The sequence below is a fragment of the Mirounga leonina genome, unplaced genomic scaffold (genome assembly GCF_011800145.1).
Source record: "Mirounga leonina isolate KUSES-001 unplaced genomic scaffold, KU_Mleo_1.0 Mir_170, whole genome shotgun sequence".
Taxonomy (NCBI): Eukaryota; Metazoa; Chordata; class Mammalia; order Carnivora; family Phocidae; genus Mirounga; species Mirounga leonina.
In genome coordinates, this window is record NW_023270433.1 from 8,649,719 (window position 1) to 8,676,065 (window position 26,347).

Below are 26,347 nucleotides of genomic sequence, written 5' to 3' on the forward strand. Positions count from 1 at the left end.
GAATGTGGCCGAGGGCCCCGCAAGGACTTGTCACTCAGATGACAAGGCGTGTCAGAGTCACCCCCAGTCTCAAAGGCCCAGGACTGATGTAGCCCCTGCCCTCAGATGCTGGCCACAAAAACCAGGGGCAGTGGGAGGCCTGGCCTCCCTGACTCTGCAGCTGCTCAAAACAGGACAGGGCAGTGACCCAAACGCCACTTGGGAGAGGTCCTGTGACAAGGCTCGCAGGCCACAGAGCTCAAGACAGCGGGAGCAACGGGCTGTCTGCTGGCCCCTCTGCCTCACCCTGGGTGCCACAGTCAGCTTCCCCACGCCTCGGTCCCAGCTCTGACACCAGCCGACAGAGATCCCTGACCTGGAGGCAGGCAGACAGGCACCTGGGCCCCACAGTGCAGAGGGAGAGCTCCCTTCAATGGACACATCCTTAAATATATACAAGGGTGTGTTCTTTTTTCCCCCCTTCTTCTTTCTATACATTGGGCTCTAAAATCTGGGCCATCCCGCCACCCACATTAACTGTGTTAAGGAAGAATTATAAAAAGAAATCAAATTTCCCATAGCATTTGAACGCCATTAAAATGCCAAACAATAAACTACCAGGCTGCAAATTAGATCAGTGGAAATATCAAACACATTGAGGTATAAAATCCATAATTGCATTTAGTGGCAGCCGTCCCTGGAGAGGCCCTGCTAAAGATCATCACAGCCCCACATATGAGAAGCTATTGACAGAGGAATAAAAATCGACAGGCCAACCAAATAAACCGTGCAGGCTTCATTAAATATTCAGCAACGGAAATTTGACTATCCCAGGCCTCTCCCCTTGGTCCCATCCTGAGCCCTTCTCTGCCCAGCTGGGGGCTCAGACCCTGGCCCTCCCCAGCCACCAGCAGCTTGTGCAGGCAGGACCAGAGGAGGGGGTCAGGCGAGGGTGGTGGGAAGGGGGGTGAGGCTGCTATAATAACAGGGGGGCTCCATCGGGTTATTATTGTTGGGCGGCTGTTATTAGCTTTCACCCTGGAGTAGGTGGCCCTGAAGTCTTTAATTAGGTCATTACGGGGGTAATTTCCAGAGAGGTTTTAACTCCTTAGCAGCTGAAGGACCTCCAGCCAGAGCCCAGATGCCCAGTGGGGCTAGGGCCTGGCCCCTGGGGTGGGTAAAGGGGCGGGGAGGGGGGCAAGGGGGTGGCGCAAGGCTTTGTTGGAACCCCCACCCTCACCCTGAGGATCAGGCATCAGGCTCACCTGCCCCAGGACTATAGACAACGATGGAGGGGGAGGCTGGCCCCAATTCTGTAGGACCCCAGCCCTGGGTATCCCACCCTCTCTGCAGGGTGGCTGCTGGCTCGGGGGAGGGGGGGGGTCTCCTGCCCCACCCAGCTGGCCCTGTGCTCGCCCCTTAGCTCCTCTCCTTCCCCCCTCATTCCTTCCCTCTCCAATTCTCCTTCCTGCCTCTTCCCCTCCCTTCCCTCCTCTCTCCTCCCCTCCCTCCTCTCTCCTCACCTAGGAGCCCCACCGCCATGTATAATGCATGCAGTGGAAGCACCCAATAGGATTAGGCACCTCCGCCCGTCTTTGCGAGAGAAAGTTTATGTAAATGACTGATGACAGCGCTATTGTGTGAGGAATATCAATGGAGTAATTACAGTTACATCGGGCGCCCGCGCCGCCGGCCCGTGTTAATTTTTCACCGGCTCCCCCGGGAGAGATCGGAGCGCGCTCCGAAGAGCACAGCTAATAATGGGAGCCCGGAGCCGCCGCTGCGCCACGCGCCCCGAGGTCTTTCTGAGCAGACTGCTAAGCACTGGCTGTCTCCCCGGAGAGCCGAGAACAGAGATAAAATGATTAAAAACTGCCAAGCGCGCCTGGCAATCACTCGCTCCGCTGTCAGCCCGAGACAAGACAAATCTCTGCGATTTTTCTCTTCCCTCCTCTCCCTTTGTGAGCCCCCAAGCTGGGACGCGGGGGGCCAGCTGGGGTCGGGGTCAGCTCCCTCGGGTGGCAGGGCCCCCGGGCAGGGCAGCGGTGGCGGCGGCAGGGCGCTGGCCTCCGGGCTGGGGGTGGGTGCAGTCTGCGGGGAGCCCGCAGAACCCTGGAGGCCCCGCCACTCACCCCTGTTGGGCCCAGTGAGCCAGCTCTGCTCATTCCTCCCAGGAAAACTGGCACACCTGTTGGGGGCCCTGGGTTGGGGCACACCTGTGAGGATACGCCAGCCAGGGCACACCCACTGGAACACACCTGTCCGGGATACTAGCAGGGGCTCACCTGGGCTGGGGGGCTCCTCGGGCTTTCAGGAACCTGCCCCCCCGACCCAGCGCTGCGCCATCTTGGCCCCTCTCCATGAGCTTCCAGGCCCTGAGACCCCTGAGACCCCAGCTTGGGCACATTGATGAGGCTTCCTGACCACAGGCCCAAAGTAAGACCCCTAGTCGTGGCCGCAGAAGAGGAGGGAGGAGTGTCTGTCTCCTCCCAGGGTCTGGGTTCCACCTGGGGGGAGGGCGTCCTAAGTTCCTAAGGGTCCACACCTGTGGCCATAAAGCTAAGCCTGGGCCCAGCACCTGAGAAGACAGAGAGGAGGAAGATGAGGCGGTAGAGGAGGGGAGGGGGGACGGAGGGATGGGGGGGGCCTGTCGCCTGCTCCTACCTCTGAGAGGGAGTGGGGAGGGGGCTGGCCTGCTGGCTGCTGCACCAGTCCCAGAACGGTCTTCTACCATCCCAGCCCGCCCTGCGCCCTCCATCTTACAATAAAGGTGACAGGAAATTCCTGCTGGAACCTGGGCTGGGCTCTTGGAGCTGTGGCCACACACGTCACAGTCCAGGAGGAGCCATCTGCGGCTCCACTCGTCATACCCAACCCCTGTGCCCATACCCCCCCCCGACACACGCACACACACAGTGCCCTCACCGACGCATGTGTGTGCACCCGCCCCCACCCCGCTCTCTCAGCGCACAATGGCCGACGCGCGCGCACACAGCGACCCTAACGTGGACACTCACACCTACCACGTACCACGGAATTACCCATGTCCACACACACACACAGCATTCCCCCGCTCACTGACACACAGACACGGGCAGACGGTACAAACGTGCGTGTGCACCGAGACGTGAGCGCACAGACAGGCAGGCACAGAGGATGATGTGCGGACACACGGACACACCCACAGTGCAGCATGCACGCAGGGACCCACAGGCCGACACAGGCGTCCCCACCACCACCAGCCCTCCAGCATCTGCACCAGCATTCAGATGCGACAGGATAAGCCACAGTCCCCCGACGAGGTGCTGAGCCTGCCTCTCCAGATGCCGCCTGTTCCGAGCGCTGTGCCCACCACCCGCCTGCCATCAGCTCCGACGCAGCGAGCTGGGCAGGTACTGCAGGGATGAAACTGTTGGGGATGATTTACAGCAGTGATAACCCCCCGCCGGCACGGCACGAAAGCTAGGCAGGGGTGGGGACGGCAGCCCCCGGCCGTGGACCTGGTGTCAAGACCAGGTGGTAACCAGGCCAGAGTGGGCTGGTCCAGCTGAGGCCAGCAGCTTCCTGCCCTCTGGCCCGAGGCTCCCTGGGCTTCTCCTGGGCAGCACATCTGGACAGAGAGCTGCCACCTCACGACTTGCCATGGGCGCACGCGCGCACACACACACACACACACTCATACCCTTGAAAACACAGGGACACACAGCACCATCGCTGATGGACCCACACAGACGCATGCCCGCTTGCACCCAACAGAGACACAGACACGGACGCCCAGTGCCCACTGACGTGTGAGTCCCATACATGCTCACCGAGTCCCCACCATAGGCCAGGTCTGGTGACACCCATGCACACTTGTACTTACAGCCACTTGCACTCACACCTCAACACAGCCTTGCAGGGCCCCTTCCTCTCTGGTCCTGCCCTGCTCCCCCTGTAATCCACACAGCAGAGTGAATTTCAGGCTCAAATCTGACCTTGACACTCTCCTGCTTAGAATTCTTCCATGGCTTCCAGTGGCCCCTAGAGTAAAGGCCAGATTCCCCAGCACAGTCTTCAAGACCTTGCATGATCTGACCTCTCTCTGCACCCGCACCATGGCCCACTTCCAGGCCTTGCACATGCTGGTCCCTCTGCCCCAAAACTGCTCCACTCCCCTCTTTACCAGGATAATCCCCCTGCCCTCAGGGTGGATAGCTCTTCCTCCACATCCTTCAGTCTGGGAGAGGAGCCCCGTTCCTGCCATCTACGGTGTTCCATGCTTTCTCCATCAGAGCCCTGACCAAGGTACTGCCAGGGACATGCTCCCCCCACCCTGGACAGTGAGCTCTTTGCGGACAGGGCTGTGTCTGACTTGTGTCCTCAGTGCCTGGGACAAGGCCACAGCAGCCTCGCAGTAAACACCAGAACGGAGGGAGGAAGCCCCAAGTCTGGTCCTAGGGCCTATGTGAGACCGAGGCCTGAGAAGGGCTGGGGCTGAAAGGGGTGTTGGAGAAGGAGCCGCCATCAAGGACACCCAGGGAACTCTTGGGCTGTCGTCAGGCTGCCCTTCTGCAGGAAGTGGCTGTCACTGCGTCACTTACCATCCCCAGTACCTGTCCCTGGGCCGTGGAGGGGGAGGCCTCCCACTGCCCCGTGCTGAAGGGCCAGCAGCCCAGGGGCAGGCTCAGGCTCAGGCTCTCCCCCCTTTCCCCCAGGAGGCAGCAGCCCACAGAACGCAGAGGTGCAGTGCTAGGAGCTTCCAGCAGGCGGGCCTGAGTCTAACCCACCCCCTTCCCAGCTGGGTGACCTCAGAGCAGCCTCTCTGGGCTCCGGTTTTCTCAGATGCAATCTCATGAGATTTTAATACTAGTAGGAGCAATCATGACAAATGGCTGCTTCCATTTCTTCATTTGCTGGGGATCTTCGTTGGGTTTTTAGATGGCCCAATTTATAGGAGAAGAAATTGGGGTTAAGTGGCAGAAAGTGATAGAAGCAAGATTGGGACCACCGGCCTCGGAAACACACACTTACTCCTCTGAGCCTCCAAGGTCATGGGTGTGACTGTGTTGTGTCACAAGTCACGTGTAGAGAATGACTAGGACCCTCTGGGCGTGTCAGCCTCTAAGCCTGGAGTGCCCTGGTCACAGCATCTCCTCCAATTACTCAGGGTTTTCAAAATCTTCTCACACCCACCTCCTCCTTGTACCTGTGCACAGTCTCCCCAGGACCCAGCGATCCAGCCCTTTGCCTTTTGTGTGAGCCCCAGGATGCTCTGCCTGCTCCCCATGTGACATGTGGGTGATGAATGAGCAGATGACAAGCAGTTGCCTGGAAGAGGAGTGCGGGGGACTGGGGAGGGGCAGGGGCTCGAGTCAGAGCTGGCTGTGAGGTGCCTGCATGGCCTTGGGCAGGTTGCCTCCCACTTCTGAGCCTCAGTCTCCTTATCTGTAAAATGGGAATGATAATCACTTCCACATCTCAGGCCTGTTAGGGGGCTTCACACGGTGCGGTGCATGTGACAAGCTCGGCCAGGGCTTGGCATGTAGCAGGTGCTAGGACTTTGAACGGGTCTGCTGAACTGTGGTGACCTGAGGAGAGCCCAGGCAGGGACGGAGCTGGGAGGAGAGGGGATGGAGGGAACGCTATTTCTCCTCACAGGCCACTGTCTTCTATGGCTTTGGGCCTGGTCTACACCCTCCTCCTTGCCTTCCCTGACTCTGTCCAAACATTCCCTGCCTGGTACAAGCTTTTCAGCCTTCCCAGGCAGCCTTCATTACCCCTTCCTCCAGGCATCCCCTCCCTAAGCATCCTTCCCTTCATCGCAACCCTTCACCACGGATTATCCCCACCACGCTGGCCTTTCCCTGCTTCTGTCCTCTGTGAGGCTGGAGCTCCAGCAAGATTGGACCAGCTGAGTCACCTCTGCTCCTGGCTCCCTGTGGACTGGGTGGAGGAGGGTGGAGGTGGGGGCCGGCCCCAAGGAGGTGGGTGAGAGGGAAAAGAAGGGGGCAAATCGGACTCTGGAGGCCTGGCCGGGGCAGGGGGGCGGGGTGGAGGGCGGGGTGGTGTCAGCTGGCCTTCCTGGGGCTTATTCTGTCAGAATTCTTTTTAATAACAAAAATACTAATGCTGTATAGGACACATTTCTTTCCCTTGTTGTTTTTTGAATAATGAGCTTTGTGCTAAATACTTCATATCCTCCTACTGTTAATCCTTCCAATGACCTGGAGAGAAGGAATAGTTGTACCCCTTTTGCAGATGAGGAAACTGAGAATCAGAGAGGTCAAGAGACTCGTCCAAGACAGCAGCTCACAGACAGCATTAGGGTGTGCTCAGAGCCTGGCACTCTGGGGTGCTGATAAACAGGGGCAGACTGCTGGGCAACTGGAAATCATGATGGGGACAATCCCTGAGCCCCTACTATGTGCTGGGCCCGCTCCTGGCATCCGTCTTCCCTTGGCTAGACCCCGCCCGGCTCAGCCCCCCAGGGCCCATCTGACTGGGTCTCCTCTGAGCCGCCTGCCCCCTTCATCATGAGCTCCCCAAGGGCTCATGATGTAGGGGAAGGCCTGCATCCGTCTTGCTCCCAGGCCTCCCTAATGCCCAGACAGGGCCTGACAGAGAGGGGGCTCCACACGTAACTCTGGAATGCCAACTTTGGAGACTGGCCCATCTAGGATTCTCGACATCCATCACTCCTGGGCAAGGAGGCGTTCCTGGTCTCTACCATGGAGCATTCTAGATGCCCCTCCCCAGCCCATTCTGCCAGGGTCTCCTCTGAGGTCCTCTGCCTGCTCTTCATCGCCGGGCATACAGGGCTGGGACAATCCTGCTCACCTTGGCCTGTCAGTGTCAGCCCAGCACTGCTTGGAGAGCAGGGGTCCTTCTGGTTGCAGGGCTGGGTTAGGCTTCCTTCTTCCCTCCCTCCCTGCCTTCAGTGTATATTGAACACTTACCTGGGGCCTTATAAGCAGGAGCCACGGGAGGATAAGCATCTCAGAGGCCACCTGGTGGAGCGGTTGAGCTAAGCTATGTGACCTTGGACAGCTGACTTCCCCTTTCTGTGCCTCGGTTTTCACATCTCTGAAATGGGGATAATAACAGACCCTGCCTCGCAGACTTATATGGGCTTCATGAGATAACTCAAGTCCTTCACTCAGTGCCTACACAGTATAAACAATAAAAAATAAAACCGTTTACTTCCATTGTGCTGTTGTAATTGTGTGCAGGGAGAACCACATCTGGAGCCGGCAGCCCTTCAGGAGCAAAGGGAGGGAGGGAGAGAGCTGGAGAGAGGATGTGCCCATGACCTTTGCCCACTTCCTGCCCCCCAGAGGGCACTAATTTTGCCCCCCACTCCCCATTCTGGTCCCCACTGTAGGCAGCCTGACCCTTACATCCTGGGGTTTCAGGGAGAGAAGAACCCTGGCACCGCCAGAGACCACACGTGCTGCGATCCCGCCATCCATCTGGTCACCCACCCACGGATGCCACACCATGCCAGGCCACGCGCCCCGCTGCAGGGAGGCTGCGTGCACCAAGATAGACAGACGACCACGGCTCATTCGTTCACTCAGTACATGCAAGCCGAGCACCTACTCAGTACAAGGCCCTGTGCCAGTCCAGGGTGTACCCTGGGCAGAAGTTCTCCAGACTTCCCTGGAATGGGGCAGCTAGGAATGAGGATTCATAGGCTTCACTCTGAGAGGGTGAGTCCTTCCACAGAGCTAGGAATCTGCATGTTTAATAAGCACTGCAAGACAGACCCAAGCTCGGGGGGCAGGCAGGAGGGAATATGGAGCCAGAGAGATTTCATGAAGCTGATGATCTTTATGCCAAGCTTCAAAGGAAGAAGACTTCCTGAAGAAGAAGGGATGGAGGCCAGAGAATATATCCTGCACAACTGCCACAGCCTGAGCAAGACCCAGACAGGGACAAATGTCTGAGTGTGTGGGGAACAGCAGGTGAGCTGGTGGCTGAGCACAGAGGATGAGGGGGCAGGGCCTGACCAAGGAAGCTGGGAGCCAGGAGGAAGAAGCCATCTGAGGACAAGCCTCAGGTCAATGGTAGAGCGGGGAGGTCTCCTTAATCCCAGTAGGCCTGGTTCCAGCTCAAGCCACCCAGGCCTCCATTCTAAGCCCAGGCCCCCAGCCAGAGACTCAGGGACTGGGGCTGCTACATGATCTGAAGGGCCCAGGACAAAACGAAAACACAGGGTACTTGGTCAGACCACGTTAGGAATTTCAAGAGGGCGACAGCAAAGCATCAAACCAAGCACAGGGCCCTTCTGAGTGTGAGGTCCTGGGAGACTGCATAGGTCACATGCCCATGAAACCAGACCTGTGAATGACCCAGACAAGTGGGTCACTCTTGCTGGGACCAGCCCAGAGAGCTCAGGACCCCAAGGCCTTAGCCAGGCAACCCAGGACCTGGTGCTTCCAGTCACTCCAGCTCCCAGCCCCAGGTCTCTCTGACTCTCCCTTTGCCCCATCTCCTCCCCTCAACCCTCAGAACTGCCTCCTAACTTTGCCTTGAACCTGTCCCTCCTCCAGCCAACTCTACTGGCCTCACCTCCGTCGAGGCAGCTGCCCCCTCCTCCCAGTTTCCAGTCCCCAATCCCACGCACATGCTGCCAATGTCAGCTCCATGAAGTGCCTCTCCCGTCCTGCCACCCACCTGTACAATAATCTTCGATGGCTCCCTTCTGCCCACAGGATAAAAGCCAAACCCCGTTGCATAGCTACCAGCCCCTGCCCCCCTCTGCAGCTCTGCATCCCAGCAGCCCCTAGGCAGCCTCTCCAGCCAGACTCACTGTCCCAGCCCACTTTCGCAGCCCACCAATTTAACCCCTAATATTCCTGCTTCCTGTGCCCCTACCAGGAATGCCCTCCCCAGATCCTCTCAGCTCCCACCTCCCATCTCACAAGGCACCTGCCCTGGTAACCGAGCACAGACTCCTGCTGTCCTGTGTTAGTAATCAGACCCCTGCTCATTGCCCTTCCCACGAACAGAAACTGCTCACACAAACTGGTAGGGCTCCTGGCACGCGCTATTTCATTTAATCCTCAGGACAACCCTAGAAGCCAGGTTCTTCGAGTACCTCCATTTTACGAATGAGGGAACAGAGGCTCAGAGAGGCTGAGCAACTCGCCAAGGGTTGCCCAGCTAGAAAGAGGCTGAGCCTTGTGTCCAGCCCAGCCAGTCGAGCTCCTGAGCTATTTCTCTATACTCTTCTTTCAGTATGAACTGAGCACCTGCTAGGTATCATGCCCTGTTCTGGCCAAGGCATAGTGCACACAGAGAACTCTAGCAAAGATACTGCCCGGCACATATAACCAAAGCCAGACATCTGCTCACGCCCAACACAAAGGACAGTGGGACAGCAACAATATCAGCAAGAACCACAGGCCTAATCTGAAGACACTGTGTCTGCTTTCTCTTTTAAATCTCATCATTGCTCTCAGGCAGGTATTGATCCTCAACAGACTGTTAAGAGAGCTGCAGCACAGAGAGGTAAAGCATCAAACCCAAGGTCACACAGCCAGTAAGTGGCAGAGCTAGATCAAACTCTGAACCCTGAGGTTCCAAAGCACTGGCATCTTTTCTCTGTCTACTTGGCAAAGAATCTGGTTAAGTTCTTGGCCTCCCAAGGAATCAGTTCTGGGGTCACCAAATCAGAGAAAAGGTCAACATGCCCAGGTATGGGGACCGAGCTGGCATGATTTCTGCTTAATTCTGCCCCGACACCCCACCCACTTCGCCCAGGGGCTACCCCGTCCTAGCCCAGCTTAGCCAGGACTTGGCTGAACAACTCCCAAGTTCCCCAGCCGGGTCTCTGGTAATTAGCTGCGCAGACGCACAGTCTCTTACCTAACAGCCCTCGTGACCTGGTGCCATGAGCACTCACCAAGTGGAGCACATGCTTGTGTCCATGATACTCCCTGTGCCCCAGGGCGAGATGTTTCCTTTCTCAAGTTCTTGTTATTACCATCATTACTGTTATTTTAATTTAAACCTCTGACATTCAGGGAGAGGTTTCCCTGCAGCCACAAGGGCATGTCTGTGGGAGGCTGGCACTTCGGTGACTGGCCTGAACTCTTGCCACGTGGGACAGCCGGACCAGTGGGCGGCCAGCTCCATCCTCCTTCAGGGCTCCGCCGCGGCTCACTTATCAGGCTGACATCCCGCAGGGGGGCCGCCGCCCTGCCCGCCCCTCCGGCTCCAGGCCTGCCGACTGGAACCAGACCTGGAGGGGTGAGCGGGCAGGGGGCCTGTGGGAGGGGGCCAAGCCCTCGCCACAGGCCCCTTTGCAGTTCAAAGTGACACACTCAGGCGCTGTCCCCTTCAAAGGGCAGACAGCGCCTGCCCTGAGCTGCTGTACCCGCAGGGCAGGGGTAAAGGTGGCCCTCACAGGGCTAGTCAACTCCCATCCGTGGGTTGGGCCTGCTTCCCTGTGCCCTGTCCTGAGCAGGACCCACACCAGCAGCTAGATGTTGCAATGCGATCCTGGGAAAATCGCCTTCCCTCTCTGAACTTCCCTGCGGTCACTGTATATTTGCAGAGCACTCAGAAGGCGCTCAGGGACGGTCATGCATGAGGCTGACAATGCCGACAATAAAGATGATGACTCAGTCTCTCTGAGAAACAATACCCCAAAGCCAGTACACCTGAGTGTGATTCCCATCAGCTGTTCCCTAGTTGTGTGACCCAGGGCAAGTCACTTAAGTTCTCTGTGCTTTGGTTTCTCCATCTGTAAAACAGGGCTAGGAGGGGATGACGCCTCATGCCAAGTAGCCACAGACACACCCATCCCTCCCTCAATGCCAAACTATGTCCACCTACTGCCAGGATCATAGTTCAGGCCAAGTGAGACCTACCGAGAAGGCGCTGTTCACGTGCTCCCCCCAAGGCTGAGAAGTGGTCAAGAGGACGAGTCTTCACACCAGCAGAGCATAGAGGCATGCTGGTGCAGCTCCCCACTGGCTGTGTGATCCCTGGTGAATGGTTTTACCTCTCTGAGCCCCAGTTCTGTCACCTGGAAACCTGGGTAAACAATGGTCCTTTTAGGAACTCTCACCGAGGTCTGGGGTGCCAAGGGCTGAGCCCTGAGCTTAGACATAACGTGTGCCCAGTACATGGTAGCTTATCATTGCTACCTTATGCTGTGTGACGTTGTGGATATCAGGGCACCTCTCAGGTCAAGCTTCAATGTTGCAGAATGAGAAATGATAATAAGAATGCCTGCCCCAGGAGAAGATTCAATGAGCTAATCCCCGTCAAACCCACAGGCAGTGTGCAATAAACACTGGCCATTAATTATGAGGCGTTCATTCAACAAATAGCATTGAGGGTGCCTGGGTGGCTCGGCTGGTTGGGCGACTACCTTCGGCTCAGGTCATGATCCTGGAGTCCCGGGATCGAGTCCCGCATCGGGCTCCCTGCTCAGCGGGGAGTCTGCTTCTCCCTCTGACCCTCCCCCCTCTCATGCTCTCTCTATCTCATTCTCTCTCTCAAATAAATAAATAAAAAATCTTAAAAAAAAAAAAAGAAAAAAAATAACATTGAGCTCTGGGGCCCGGCCACCACAGGACACTGAACCCAGCAGAGGGCCAGATTCTGCCCTCCCAAAGGATCTCTGAAAGTTTTCTCCTGACCCAATGCCTGGGCTCCAATCCCAGTTCCACTTAACTAGCTGCGTGACCTTGGGCAAATTACTCAGCCTCTCTGTGTCTCAGTTGTCTTATCTGTAAATGATAACAACACCCACGTCACAGCCACAGTGCCTTTAAAAACCGTGAAGTGCTTAGAGCAGTGCCTGACAATCCATGAGCACTCAGCAAGCATCAGCTGTACGATTCTTACTGTGGTGGGAGCTGTTGTGCTCTCTCCCTGCCAGGCCTGCCCATCAGCAAGCCCCCTGCAGCCAGCCGGGCCCCCTTCTGCAGCTCAGAAACTTGGGAAGTGTTAGCTCCTGTGAGGTGGCCCGAGTGCCCTGCAGAACAGAGGGAGGCTTCTGTGGGCTTCCTCTCTGGTCTGTTTCCCCAGCAGCTGGAACACTTAGAAAAAAGCTCCCAGCCTGCTGGGCTTGTCAAAGCAGGGCTAGCTTTACTAGAACCAGCTTTGGACGATAATTCTGCGGTCATAACTATTTTCTTTACATACTGCTATGGAAAGGGGAACCCCCTGCTTTTTTTTTTTTTTTTTTGAACCTAATTGAAGACACCATCAAGCGTAAATATGCTGGAGTTTTTAATAAAAACATGATGGAGGAAAACATTCAAAGCTCAATAATCAGAAGCAATTTGCATCGTGAGCGGAGATGTTGCTCCCACTCCCCACCCCCTTGGCTGTGCTCTGCGCGGGGCTGGTTTTGGGGCTGGCAACTTTAGACCTATGGCAAAAATAATGAACAGCGGTGAGGCTTGGAGATAGTCTGAAAAATATCCTGGAAAAGAAAAACATATGCCAAAGAGTGTGGTGCAAAAGTCGTATTTCATGCCTGACTTTTGAGAATGTTAATAAGGATTAGAACCATACTCCAACAGAACAACTATCAGTCAAGGCGGGGTAATTAATTTTGCTTCAGATCTCTGCTTGGGAAAATGAAAGCAGTAAGTGTTGTTTCATAGCACAGAGATTTCATCACACTAGAACAACCCAAAGAACTTCCAGAGCTGCATCCTGATCCCAGCTGAAAGAAACCTGGCTGTTGCTGGCCGCCTCTGCTGATCTGTCACCGTGTAGATTTGGGGATCTTTTCCCAATGCTAACAATATCAAACTCTTTTTTAAAATTTCAGGATTGGCCAATAAATATGATTAGATAACACATCCCAAGCCACATGTCCTCTGCTCGGCCTCTAACATGTGGAGTACAGATGTGTGTTCCGTGTACAGATGACCCAGCCGGCTGCTCCCCTGAGGCAGGGACCCTGGGAGATGGAACCCCGAGACGTCCCGGCAATCCCCTGGCCCTCTGTGGCCCTGGCCAGGCCGCTGGCCTCCCCATGACCCACTGTAGAGAGGAAGGGCCAAGCCCAGGGTGTTTGGGAGTCAGATATTAGGACAGAGGGATGTGGTCACCTGGCTCTTGTCCTTCAATGTCCCAACTTAGAAGATAAACTTGCTCAACGTGCATGGCTCCATGCTATCCAGAAAGTTCTCAAGCTCATTCCATCATGGAGACATGCCTGTTACCCGCCTCAGGAACCAGGATTGAAGGGCCTTCCCCTCCAGTGACCTCAGCCTCGGAAGAAAAGAGTAAGCCAGTGCTAAAGCCAGAGTCTGGGAACGGGTTCTAGAAAGAATTGTGGCGTTGCCACACAGGCCCCTGACTTGGCAGTGAGTAGACTGGGGTTCCTGTCTCCATTCTGCCACAACTGAGCGAGCTTTAGGGCAAATACTAGACACACCTGAGCCTCGGTTTTCCCGTTTCTACAAAGATCTTGAAGAGCTCTTCAGCTGGGACCCGCTAAAGCAGCCGAAGGTCTGGATGGTGGGTTTCACCCAGGTGCACCCTCTCTGTGGTCACTGAAGAGGGTTCTTGGAAGCCGCAGGGAAAGTCAGGCCCTGGAAATAGGGCAGGGAAGCCTGGGCCTGTTGGTGTTGACAGTCAGCCAAGCTCCAGCTCTGGGGAGAGGGGGCAGCAGTCTCTGAGGCAAGAGCCCCTCCCAGTCTGACCAAGCAGGATCCCCCCTCCCCGCCCCCAAAGCAAAGCTCTGGGTTAAGGTATGAGTGAGCCTACTTCTCGGCTTTCCCCTGGGGTTAGGAGGGAGGAGTCCCTCAGAGTCAGCCACGGCCAGGCAGAAGGGCTCAAGTGGGCAGAGAGGGGAAGGGTATTCTACCACAGTGGTAGAATGAAGGAATGAATGAATGCATGGATGAACGAACGGACGCATGAATGTACGTCAGAGGGAGGTGAGGGCCTCCCAAACCCACTACAGCAGGCAGGCTGAGGGCAGGGCACCTCCCTGAAAAGAAAAAGGCCACTAGGGGTCCCTGGGGGAGGGGTATGATGACCTGGATGAGCCCCAGCTGCCTGCAGGGCAGGGGTGGGGTAAACTCTGGCCACTTGGCAGAGGCTGGAGGGTCTCCCTTCTGGACCAGAGGCTACTCTGGGGAAACAAGGAGGGCCAGGCTCCTCCTAAGCTGGATGGGGTCAGGACCACCTGGAGGAGGAACTCTGTCACTGGCCCCCTGGCCTCCTCTCAGCTGGGACCGACTGGGCTTTGCCGCATTTCTGGCCCCCTCTTACCGCTCAGGCACTGGTCTCCCCGGAATACCCCAGACCTCTTCCCTGCCGAGCAGCCCAGGCCGCGGGCCCAGGGCTCAACCAGGCCGGGCTGATATGAACCATCTGCGTTGTCTTAGGCCGCCCCTCTGCCCACTGTCCCTCTGAACTCGGCCGGTTCCCGCGGGCCGTTTGATGCCTCGTAGGGTCACAGACCCCCGCACACAAATCACCGCCGCGGGGCTGGGGGTGGGGCGGAGGCGCTGAAACCTAATCCGCAAAGTTTGCTGTGCCGCCAGCTCGCTCCTTCCCTCGCTCACTCGACCACCCCCCCCTTTCCAAACAAGGCTTATTTTTCTTGCCAAAAAACCAAAGTTGGTATCAAGTGTTTCGAGGGAGAAAGTCTCTCCCCCGCCCCAGCTTGGGAGGAAGGGCCAGAGCTGTTGGCTGAGCCCGGAACTGCAGAGAGGGCTCTGGGAGGGAACCCGCGGGAGGTGAGCTCCCGGCTCCCAGCTCTGTCGGTCCCCGTCCCATGGTTAATGGTCGCAAACCCAACTGTCTCTGACCCTGCCCTGTCCCCGTGGTCCCCTGCCCAGATAGTGCTCTTTCCATCGTGGCTCTCCATCCCTGTGGGGCCAGAGATGGAAGCATCACTTCCTGCCCCTTCTCCCTCCCCATAAAACAGCCCTCGCCTGTCGCTTTTACGAGGTGACACCCTGCTCTCAGCCCGATCCTCCCGCACCGGAGCCTGGGCTCAGGAGGGAGGAGACTGAGCAGTCAGGCGTCTCCAGAGAGCTCCCAGGACACACTGGGGTCCCTGGGAGCCTGCCCCAGAGGACAGACTAAGAGCTTTGAAAGGAGGCTAAGGAGCCAGGTACATTAGAGGCAAATTCCTCCAAAGTCTCCTCTCCGGCTCCATTGACTCTGGGGCCTTCGGTCTGAGATCCTAGAAACTGGCCAGGAGGTAGCCGGCCTGGTCCTCTGGAGGGGTGCAGAGTGGAGCCCTGGGGGGCACGCAGGTTTCATTTGCTGGGTGTTGGTTTTGCTTTTGGTTTTTTTCAGCCGGTGCAGCGACCCGGAACCGCGCCCGGCCGTTTCTCCGACGCCCGCGGCTTCCGACTGTGCCCGGAGGTGAACGCCGGCGGCTAAAGTCCGCGCCCGCGGCGCCCGCTCTGCGGGCTGGAGCTCTAGTTGTCGGAGCAGGCGGCCGGGGCTGGGGCAAGGCGGCGGCGGCGGCGGCGACGTCGAGGGGCCGGTCGGCAGACCCAGCTGGGTCTGCGCTGCCGGGGCGGGGGAGGGGGGACGGGTGCCGGCCGCAGGACAGATCTGCACACTGTGGGACAGGGGTGACGGCAGCAGCGGTGGCGAGAATAAAGGCGCCACGGGCCCGGCAGAGAAGCGGGTTTCCGCGGGGGTCGAACAAAGGAATTCGCCCTCAGAAGAAAGGGGCCGAGCGAGCAGCCGGGAGTGGTCAACCCCGGAGACTCGCAGGAGTACGAGCGTGGCGACATCAGTCCCAGGGATCCAACGAAATCCGCCCCGCGCTGGACCCCAGCCTGGCATCTCCATTCGGCCTCTCCCTTCTCGTCAATCCCGCTTTCATGGGGATGGTGGGTGTGCACCCCCCAGCGCCACCTTTCCTGGGAAGAGGGGACAGAGCGGCCCGTGCTTTCCGTCAGTGGAGGCAAAAAGTCCCCCACCCCTCCCAACCGGCATCCTCTGGTCGTGGGGCCGTTGCCCCCATTTTCCAGAAGCTGACAATTGAGGCTCCCAAAAGGCAACCCCTTCCCCCACCCCTGCTGCAACGCTTGGCGGGCTGGGGAGACCCAAGCGCCCTCAGAAACGAAAGTCGCCCCGGGGGGCGACAGGGCCGGAGCTCCCCTCCTCCCGCTGCCCTCGGAAGGGGTGGAGGGGACACGGTTGTAAGGTGCTCGGCTTCTTTTCTCTGCTTGACATGAATAAGGGGATTAGGACGGCAAGTTTCCGTCGTTCACTCCGACGGACAAAGGGCCCCGCGGTCAGAGCGGCACAGTCTCTGATTAAACGACAGAGCCCTGTCACTCAGCACCATCCTAGGTACTTGTGTTTGTGACATAATCTTATTAGAAGATAAAACCAGCGAAATCCTTTCCATAATGAAAAGTTACATTTAATGGCTGGACTCGCCCCCCAACCCCTCCCGACCCTGCCCGCCTCCTCCCGTTGCTGTTGGATATGGCTCGCCTGTAATTGGCATTTAAAGCACCAAGTCTGAGAGAAAAACGGGGTTTAGGGTTTTTGTAATCCCCCTAAACTGTCTTTGTTCGAAATCTCCACAGATACAAGTCTGTTAAGAGTAAATATTTGTGGATTGATACAACCACATTTCCCCCCTACAAACCAAATCTGAAAAAAATCTGCCCTCCCGCCGTGCAGCCGGGGCGCAAGAGGGAGGGGGCTGGGGTCGGCCCCAGCGTCTGCACCGGGAACCCTGCGTTCGGGTTGCCTCGCCGCCTCCAGGAACCGAGGGACTTTGCACACTTCTCAGGCGGGAGAAAGGTCTTAACTCTTTTTTCAATTTTCTGTGCTCTCGATAAACAAACCTCTCGGACCCGCTGCTTTTGGGCCTGCCCGAGGGGGTCGGCGGGAGGGCTTGGGGAGGGGCGAAGGCTTTGCTCAATTCCGAAAGAAAATTCTCTCCACCCGCTTAGCACCCTTCTAGCAGGTTTAAGTGGCTCCGAGAGGACTCGCTCCTCCTGGGTCGTGGGAGATGCGACCCAGCAGGGCACCTCGAGTCCAGCCCAGGAGATCACCGGGAGCCGCCAAGGGCCCCCGAAACACGAAGGAGTCCGAAGGTTGCGGAGGGGCCCCGGTTCCCGGCTCCAGCCCAGCCCGTCCCGGGATCGGATTCCTTCATAAATCAGCGGCTGGGTGAAAGGGCTGCGCTTTAGAAAGGGCAGGACCGTGTGCGCGTATTAGAGCGCGCAGTTCCCAAATCCGGGCTAAACCCCTGGTGACACCGAAATTCATCAACCGCTGCCGGCGCCCGTGGCGCGGCCGAGGAGCCCCAGAGCCGAGAAGCCTGTGCACCGCGCTGCCCCACTTGGGGAAAAGAACGAGGGGCAGGAACCATCGGAGAGGTGGGCCTGGAGGAGGGCACGGGTGGAGACCTCTGAGAGCCGCCCCGCCCGCGCGCGCGCGCGGCCGGAGCAGCGAAGGAAGCTCACCGCGGGGGGAAAGGCAGTTACTCTAACCTTTTTTCTTCTCTGGTAAGGGCTGGCCCTACCTGGGCATTCTGGTGCGAAGAGGGCGATGACCCCCACCCCCACCCCTTCCAACCCTGGGGCGGTAACCGCCCCCCTCCCAACACACACACCTTTCCGGCTGGGCGCTCTAAGGTGAATCACAACTGCCCAGAGCAGAATCTGGGGCTTTGGGAAGAGCAGAAATCGAGGACGTAGGGATCCCATCCCCTTTGGGAGTTAGACCAACCCAGGAAAAATCTGCTACAGAGTAACCCTGAGCCTGAGAGAAGTTACTTAACTCCCTCCACCTGGGTCTTCTCACCTATACAGGGACCTAAAGCAATGAAGGCCAGTACACATCGAAGTACTCAAGAAATGTCAATTCCTTTTCTTTCTAGATGTACTACTGTGGCCTGCCCCTCTGGGTCAATAAGACTCTGTTCCTGTGAGTTCCTATCTACACTGGCCATGCTCAAGATTAGGTTGGGTAAAAGCAGGACCTACGTGCCTCAGTAGTAATGGGGGGGGGGGGCATCCACAGGCTGCTGACTGCCTGCCTCCAAGGACCAGTTTCTGACAGCCAGACCGCCCCATTCCCCTTTCAAGGGGGAAAATTCAGAACACAGGCCCCAGACCTGGGCAAGGAGCAGGAGGGTGGGCTAGGCCACTCCTGGAGGCCTGTTTAGGAGGATCCACGCTCTGGGCCTGTGTGAAAGGCAGACAATGCATTCCTGCCAGGCAGGGCGTCTCCAGCCCACTTCCCAGGCAGGCAGGATGGAACCATACATTGACAGAATGCCTAGTGGAGGCTGGCACCTTTGGGTTTGTTTCACTTTATCCTCAGAGATCGATTCACTCTATCCTGTGAGATTGTAACTGGCACCCTTATTTCACAGAGGAGGAAACCGAGGCTCAAGAAGAGCAATGAGCCCTTCCCTAAAGGCCCCTGGCTTGTGTCACAAGAGCCAGAGACATTCTTGATCTCTGATCTGTACTTGCAATTTTGTTCTTTTCTTTGAGAAAATGTACCCCACCCAGGAGGCCCTCCATTTGCAGGAGGTGGCTTCCAGAGCACCTTGGTCCTCTCCATCTCCACAGGCTCGGGCAGCTCCAGGCCTGGGCGGGCGCCCACACCCCACAGCCCCGTAACTATGGCAATTCAGGAATCACATGACAACAGTCTCTGAGTCCTGGAGGAAAGCAGGAGGTGGGAGAAGGGGGGACAGCAGTCACACCCAGCTCTGTCCTGACCCAGGGCTGCCCCTCTCCTCTCCTGTCACTGCTCCTACGGCGCCCAACAGAGCCGCCTGGGGGGTTGGGGAGCCCCTGGCCGTCCTGTGTTCCAGCATGCTCACTCAGCTTTCTGCCTCTAGCCCGCAGCTCCGTGGTCTCACGCCTGCCAGCCCCGGTGGGCACCTCTGTTGCTCCGGGCAGCCCTCAGAACCCTCCCTGGCTGGCAACCACCTCACAGTTCCCAGAGAAACCTCTTAAGCAGGGGCCGGCCAGGAAGCAAACATCTTTGTTTCTTCTGGAACCAAACTCCAGGAACTAGGTTTTTCCTTCAGCAACACTTCCCTCAGTTCACCAAGTGCGGGGCAAGCCAGGTGATCTGCCATCAGCCAGCACACTCCGTCCGGGCCAGTCTGAGCCAGGCTCCCAATTGAGACAAAGCCCCCCCCCCCCCCCCCCCCGCCAATGTACTCACATATCCCTGGGACCCCTACACTCCCCCAACCCCCCTCCAGGGCCCCAGGGTCGACAGGGCAGGTCCAGTGGCTGCCAGTCAAGAAGCTGAACAGAAATGGATACAATGTTGCCCCGGGAATAACAAAGGAAGGGCCCACGCAGAAATTTATTTGTTCTGATCAGGCGAAGCAAAGGTAAAGGGCAGCGAGGAAGTGCTGTCAGCCAGGCCTGAAACCCAAGAAAGTTGCCATTCTGAGCACAGTGGCCCCTTATACCCCACCACTCCACAACACAGCGGTAGTTAAAGCAAACACAGACCCTTCACTGCCCCGTCAGTTACACCTTCCCCCCAAAATTACACAAACTTTGAAAGATTTTTCTGAGAGAAGATGGATGCTTCGGGAGACTTGAGGTCAAAGCTAGGCTGTTTAAAGTATATTATTAACAAATAAACATTTACTGCAAAAAAAGAGAGAAAAACCCTATAGGCCACCGGGGAACCAAATCATGTTGCTTTTGGCTTCAAATGACAGGAGACATTTATGACATGAATGGAGAACACCAGCCGGTCGATGAAATGGCAAACGTCTGCCACTTTGCTTCCTCTGCTTTCGTGAATCAACTTTTTCAAATATGGTTTTCGGCCTTACCCTCCCTTCACTACCACCACCTCCCCACTTCTGACTGCAGGAGCAATAAATACATATAATTTTGGTTTTGCTCTCTGCTGCCATCAGCACAGAATCTGGAAGTTGGAGAGGGCTGGGTCAGCCAGAAAGCCAAGGGCTTTGGGTCCTCCTGCACCCCTGGTTGACTGACAGCTCATACGGGCTCCTTGGATGAGTGGACCATCCCTTTCTTCCTCCCTCCCTTGAAGCTGAGGCCTGATTGTGGTGTCCATCAAATTGGAAGTTATAACTCATGTCTCTGAACGTATCATCCATTCCTCAGCCTAACTAATGCCAAAGTAGGACTGGGAATTTTTTTTCCCTTTTTGTTTTAAAAACCTCATAGCCGCAGGACAGAAGAAATTCCCTGGAGAAGCACAGCCAGCCAGCCCATCCTGGACAGAACAAACCTCTGTGGGCTGAAGGATCCTTCTGACCACCTGAGCTGGTGTTTCTCCATCTTTTAAACCTCATCTTTTGGAGAAACGAACAGATCCCTGAATCTCTCGACCTCATTTCCTCCCCCTCTCCTTCTGAATCTCTCCCTCCTCCTCGGAGATGTTGGGTTGAGCTTTTTTCCCCTTGTCATTTGAATCACAAAAACAATAAGCATGAAGGGTTTTCCAAATATGAAATTATATTATTGAGTATGCTTTTCCAAGCTATTCTCAGACCCTGAAGAGTCGAATTGCTTCTCAGTGTTAAGCTCTTTGCTCTGGACCCATTCCACTCCCTCTCACGGCCCCCAAGGAGAAAGGGGCCAGAACACCAAGCCCTTCCTGCTACCTGCCCTTCCTGATAATGCACAGTTGGCAATTGTTCTTATCTATATAATCAGAAGTTTTTCTGCCTCTCTGGAGGTAGTGAAGAGGATTCTGGATCCCACGGAGTATGGAACATTTACTGAAGCCCCACCAGGTACCTTGTGTCATCCTTACAACCACCCTGGGAAATTGTATCCTCACCCCTAATTTGCTGATGGAGAACCTGGGGCTCTGAAACAGGTAGTCAGTTGGCTAAGATCACATGGCTGCTGAATGGTGGGGCTGGGAGGCGAACCCAGCTCTGTCTCAGAGTCTAGAGCTCTTCTCCTCATTGAAGAAGGCATGGCCCTCACAGTGCCCCACTCAGGCAAAGGGAATGATTTTCCCAGGGGTGCCCCTCATCTTCCCTGCATAGAGAGGCTCATGGCAAGCCTACCGTGCCAGGTGCACCTTTCTCTGGCATGGAACCCATAGGCAGTTTGGTGTCTCCTTGGCGACAAGACATTCCTTGCCACACTGCTGGTGATAACGGTAACAACAGTAATTTCCAGAGTATTAACATGCCAGGCGAGATGCCAGGTCCTTTGGGGCATGTTATCTCGAATCCTTATTAGAATCCTTTCCCCCAGGTGGCTATGTCCCCATTTTACAGAAGAGGCTCAGGTAGATGCTAGGACCGTGTGGTCCTAAGCCTGGCTCCAACAGGCAGGGTAGGAGGTTGCTGAGGGTCAACAATCACGTACTCCAGAGGAAATCCTCACAGCCTTCTTCCCCGACTTGGAGAAAATCCGGCAAACAAATGAGGCTACACTAGTCCAGAGCCTGGGGAATACAGGGTGAGCCAGGAGTCAGCTGTGAATAATGCCTCCGTTCAGCAGCAGATGACTGCAGCTTAAGGCCTTTGCTTACCCTGCTACCTGCAGCCAAGCGGCCGGGGTTAAAAGGAGGGTGCCATCCCAGGGGCCAGAGGATCCCCAGACTTGGGCTGGCAGAGTGAGAGCCCTTCAGCCTTCAAACCCCCAGCGAGAGCACTACCCAGGCCCTTCTACAAGGCCAAGCGCTGGCTTTTCCTTCCAAGCGGATCCATTTCCAGGACAGACCCTCTACCTCGGGCTGTGGACAGGGATGTCTGCAGTTCTGAATGAGACAGATGGGGGCCATGCCAGCTGGGATACCTACTGGTAGAGGAGGTGCTGCTGGTAACTGGCACCCTGCAGGAAGGCCTTATGGGAGGCCTTGCAAGCTGGGAGAAACAGCAGGCCGAAAAGGCTGGAGCCTGACTTTGCTCTCTGCGTGCGTGCCACACCCCTACTCTGCCAGAGCTAGTGCTCGGAGGAGAGGTGAGCCTCCCTGGAAGGCCCTTCCCGGTGTAAACACTTCCAAGGAAAGAAGGAAAGGAATGTGCTGGGAAGAGCCAGGTTGGGCCACAGGAGCCTCAGCCAGCTGGGGTAGATTTACCAAAAAAAAAAAAAAAAAAAATCACCCCAGGACTCAGTTTTTTTCTGAAACTCAAAGTCTCGCTGTGCCCCCCCCCCCGCCCCGTTCCGCGGGTGGGCGCACCCTACCTGGGCAGGCGAGCCCAAGGGGACCGTCGCAGGCTCAGCGGAGCCCTGTAACTCTGCTCGCCGAGAGGCGAGGCCTGCGGGCGGAAGGGCGCCGCCAGCCCGGGACGCCGAGGTGGGAGCATGGCCCGAGCAGGAACGCCGCGTCTTTCGGCGCACGCAGGCTCCCGCGCGCACACCAACGGATCTCGGGTCGCCAGGCCTGGGAGCTGTCTTACAAGCGATTAGACTCCATTTTGTGACAGATTTTTGGACTCTCCCACCGACCCTCCCCCCTTCCGGAGCCTCCTCCAGGAATTCGCCACCTCCCCAAGATAGAAACGCTTTCCAGACGAGCGACAGACGGCAAGAAAAAAGACTTACATAATTCTATTTGGCCAAGCCACCAAGAAAAAAATGGGGCGGGGGGTTGTCTTTTTTTTTTTTTTTTTTCATGTGTTCTCCGGTGGAGGAAGGAGAGAGAGGTGTTCGTGATTTTGCGTTTGGAGGCCCCGTTTCCTCCCGGTTTCTAACCCGGTTTTGAGTCTGAGAAGGAGCTCCGGCTGCCGAGGGGCCAGAGTCTCGGGCGCAGAACGATCCGACGCTTTTTTTTTTTTTTTTCCAAAGAAAGAGCCCCCAAAAGCACGTACGGAGAAAAAGTAAACTTTTCGAGTTATGCGTGAAAATGCCCAAATGCCGTGGCCCTCGCTCTGCTTCGTCCGTCCAGGACGTGCGGGTGGATTTTATCAAATGTTATTAAATGTTCCCGAACGTCAATTAATCACCCCCGTGGTGCGTAAAATAACGTTGCGCTTCTGGGTGTCCCGGATCTTTAAAACAAATCGAAAGGAAGAAGAGACGCTTAATAAAAATAGCAACCTCTTCTAAGGACCAAGCCCCGCAAGCTCCTCGTGGGTCGAGGACACATTTTCCAAAAGTTATTGGGGGGGGGGTGTTAATTTCCCTATACCGCTGACACAAAGGCTCGACAAAATCGAGGAGGTACGTTTCTGCGCCCACTTGCCTGGATTCTCGTCTGAAAAGCATTTACGCACTGATGCAATAAATAAGCATCTGCGATCCTCAAAGAAAAAAATAAATCGTGAAATACACTTTTATTGTGCAAAAGAACATCGCTTCCCCCGTGAGCCTGTCTGCCTCGCTGCGCTGGCTCTCCCTGAGAAACGCTGAGGCGAGACCCGCCGGGGTATTTGTCCATAGGATTGTCTTGATAACAACCTCTCCTCAGCCCCCAACCGGCCGGCCTAGTTGCAGATACCTAATTGGCCTTATTGGAAGAAAGAGGGGGCGAGGGAGGAGGAGGGCACCGTGAGGGGCGTGAATAATGCCCGCCTGGAGGCTGCCGCCTTGCAGGACCCAGACTCGGAACTCAGGACCTGAGATTCTCCCAGCGCCAAAATTCACGGGCAAACACATCCCAACTGCATTGAAGCATCAAGCTCTCAGAGAGGCGCCTTTTTTCCTCTCCTTTTTAAAAACAAATAGGCTTTCAACAAAGCGAACACAAATGTTTAATGTTTAATTGTTTTGTAAAATTAGGGGGTTGGCCGCTGTGCTGTAAGGGAACATCCTGCTCAAATTTTGTGACTTTACAGTTCTGTGCTCCGAAGAACCAGGGAGCATCCTCTCCTTGTTTTAAACAGAAGCTCCATAAAGGACTGAGGGGTAGGGGAAGAGACCTGGCAGATGCATATAAGAGGTTGGAAAGGGTCCTTCCAATATGGAAAACATTTTTCCCCCCCAAAAATCTGCACACATGACTTGGAGGCCCATTTCCAGTTTCCTGGGCCTCCTGCCCCCACATGTTGAGTCATCCAGGCCAGTGGCTAAGTTGGAAGTGGCACTGCCAGAGCTGAGCTCAGGGTCAGGCAGGCAGAGGTGCAGGCCGGCAGGACGTGGGTGGGCTGGAAGCTGGTGATCCCTGCCTCTTGGCCCGACCAAAGCCCCCAACCACGTCTACCCCAAACTACTTTCTCCATTTTATTTGTGCTGCTCTATGCCTGCTTGTGGCCAAACTGACTGGCGGGGACACGTTCTCCTGGAACTAGAATCATATCAGTCCAGGGCATAGCACAAACCCTACCAACAGCAGTGTGCCTAATTTGGGGTGCTCCAGACAGAGGAAGAGGTCTCAGCAAGACTCTGGGATCAGCAAAAGAGTTGACTCTCCAAAGTGTACCCCAATTACTTCCCGCAGAGCCCCCAGTGGGCAGGAAGAGCAAGGTGCAAAGAGCAGGTCCTGTCGGACCCTCCCGACCAGGGTAGCATAGCCAGATTAGGTGCTGTTGTGGGGCTCAGCCAGAACCTTTCAGAATAGAACCTAATACCCTCTCCAGGGCTCTAGCCTACAGCCCCACTATTTCCGGGCCTCAGCCAAGCAGCTAGAGAGATGGAAATGGGGCACCCCAGCTGCTCCACTTCCCATCAGGGCCTGGATTTAGGAACAGTCCCTGGGCAGACAGGTAGCCTGCAATCATCAGCAGGCATTGGCAGCCCAACCTTTTCCTGGAGGCTTGGGCACACACAGCTCCCTCGGAGCCCCAAACCACCTGAGAGCCTACTCACCCTGCAGTCCCATCTAAAAGGGTCTTTTGGGCTTTACTAGAAAGTTCTCGAATGCACCCACTTGTCTCTGCAATGCCTGCTTGGGGGTGCCTACACCCTTCTTTCAGCTATTGCTCCTCTCTGCCTCCCTCTCAATCACACTGCCAGGCACAAAACCCAGAGGGTCAAAAGAAAAAGCCCACATCTGCTCTTATCTGTCCCAGTACCTTGTCAGACAAATCCATAGTCTCAGCTAAAAACAAAAGTCAGCAGGTAGGATTCAACCCATAGTCTCTGGACTCAACTCTGAGGCTTAGGCTACGCCAGGGCAGAGCAAGCCACCCCCTTCTCCAACACAAACAGTGTGCAAGAAAGAGGGCCTGCTGGGGAAGGCTGATTTGGGCAGTTCTTCATCCCCGCCCCCAGGAGCCCCAGATTGTGGTTTGCCACCTTGAGGTCCTCTTCCTAGACAGCTCCTCCAGCCAGCAAAAATTGTTAAGTGCAAAATTCCCGCATGGAACGGTTTGGAGGGCATGGACACATTTCTATCAGGGACTGGAAATACAACAGGGAGAATGGCAGGAAGGGGACATCCTGAGCTGCTCAGCCAGTTCAGCACGCCCCCACTCCAAACTCCACTTCCTTGCTCCAGGAACCCCAGACCTCCATAAAACCCTACTTTTGGGAAGCACACCACCAGGGCCTGGCTCCCCTAAAGCACTGTTCTCATTTGGGAATCAATTCTTGGTCCCCAATTTAGGCCTCAGTGAGGTCAGGCCCTGTCCCTGCACAGAGGGATGGTATCCCCCTAGTTGGCCAAAGGGCCTTGTCCTGTACCCCAACCAGTGCAGGTTTCCGGACAAAAGATGGCAACTAGGGACCACCAGAGGCTCCCAGCCACCTCACCAGTGGCAGCCAGGCTGGGATGGTTCGTCCCTGCCCGGCGTCGCGCAGCCCTCACAGCCCTCGGAGCTGATGGGCCCAGCGGCGCGCAGAGCCGATAGTTGGGCGGACGCGGGCCTGACCTGGCAGTGGGGGTGGCCGGGCTCGAGTGCCGGGCGGCGGCAGGGAAGGAGGAGGACGAGAGGCGCTTACTGTTGGTAGTCTTGTTTGCAGTACAGTTTCCGATCCCGGAAGTAGCAGCTGGTGGTGAGGGCTTGCTGACACGCCGCGCACTGCAAACACTCCTCGTGCCAGGACGACTCGTTGACTCGCATCAGGAAGCGGTCGGAGATGGGCCGCTGGCAGCCCTCGCAGACGGCGGGATGCGGGCAGTCGGAGCCTGCAGCGCACAGGGCGAGAGCCGGGCGGTCAGCGCCGACCAGCCTGGCCCCAGCGTCCCGGCCGCGCGGTGCCCGCAGCCTGGGGCCCAAGGGCGAGGGCAACCCGGGAGCGCCGCCCGCCGCCTGCGCTCCCCCGGCCGCCGCACCAGGGCCCGGGCAGCCTCAGCTGGTTCGTCCCAGTCCGCGGACTCCCGCGCGGAGAGGCCGCGGGTCTCGAGCCTTGGCTCGGCGCTGCACTCTCCCTTTCTCCGGAGATCCAGCGCTTGGTGTTACTACATGAACCGGCACGGCGCGGGGTAGCCGGCTGGGACCAAGACAGGCGAGGTGAGGCTGGGGCGCTTGCTGGCTGACACGCCCCACGGTGGCGTTCGTGGTCTTCTGTCCCCAATCTCCCCAAAACCTGTAGTTTGGGTGGCCCAGGGGACA

The 26,347-nt window shown here is 56.6% G+C and overlaps 1 protein-coding gene across 1 annotated transcript in view; it reads right to left on the bottom strand.

The window, feature by feature from the left end:
• The window catches only part of LMX1B (LIM homeobox transcription factor 1 beta), an 81,645-nt gene that overhangs the window by 51,843 nt on the left and 3,455 nt on the right, over positions 1-26,347 (bottom strand). The window contains exons 2-3 of the mRNA XM_035016585.1: positions 26,025-26,167; positions 25,734-25,920 (exon numbers count right to left, since the gene is read on the bottom strand). Coding sequence (XP_034872476.1) covers positions 25,734-25,920; positions 26,025-26,167 — 330 coding nt within the window. The remainder of the gene's footprint in view (positions 1-25,733; positions 25,921-26,024; positions 26,168-26,347) is intronic.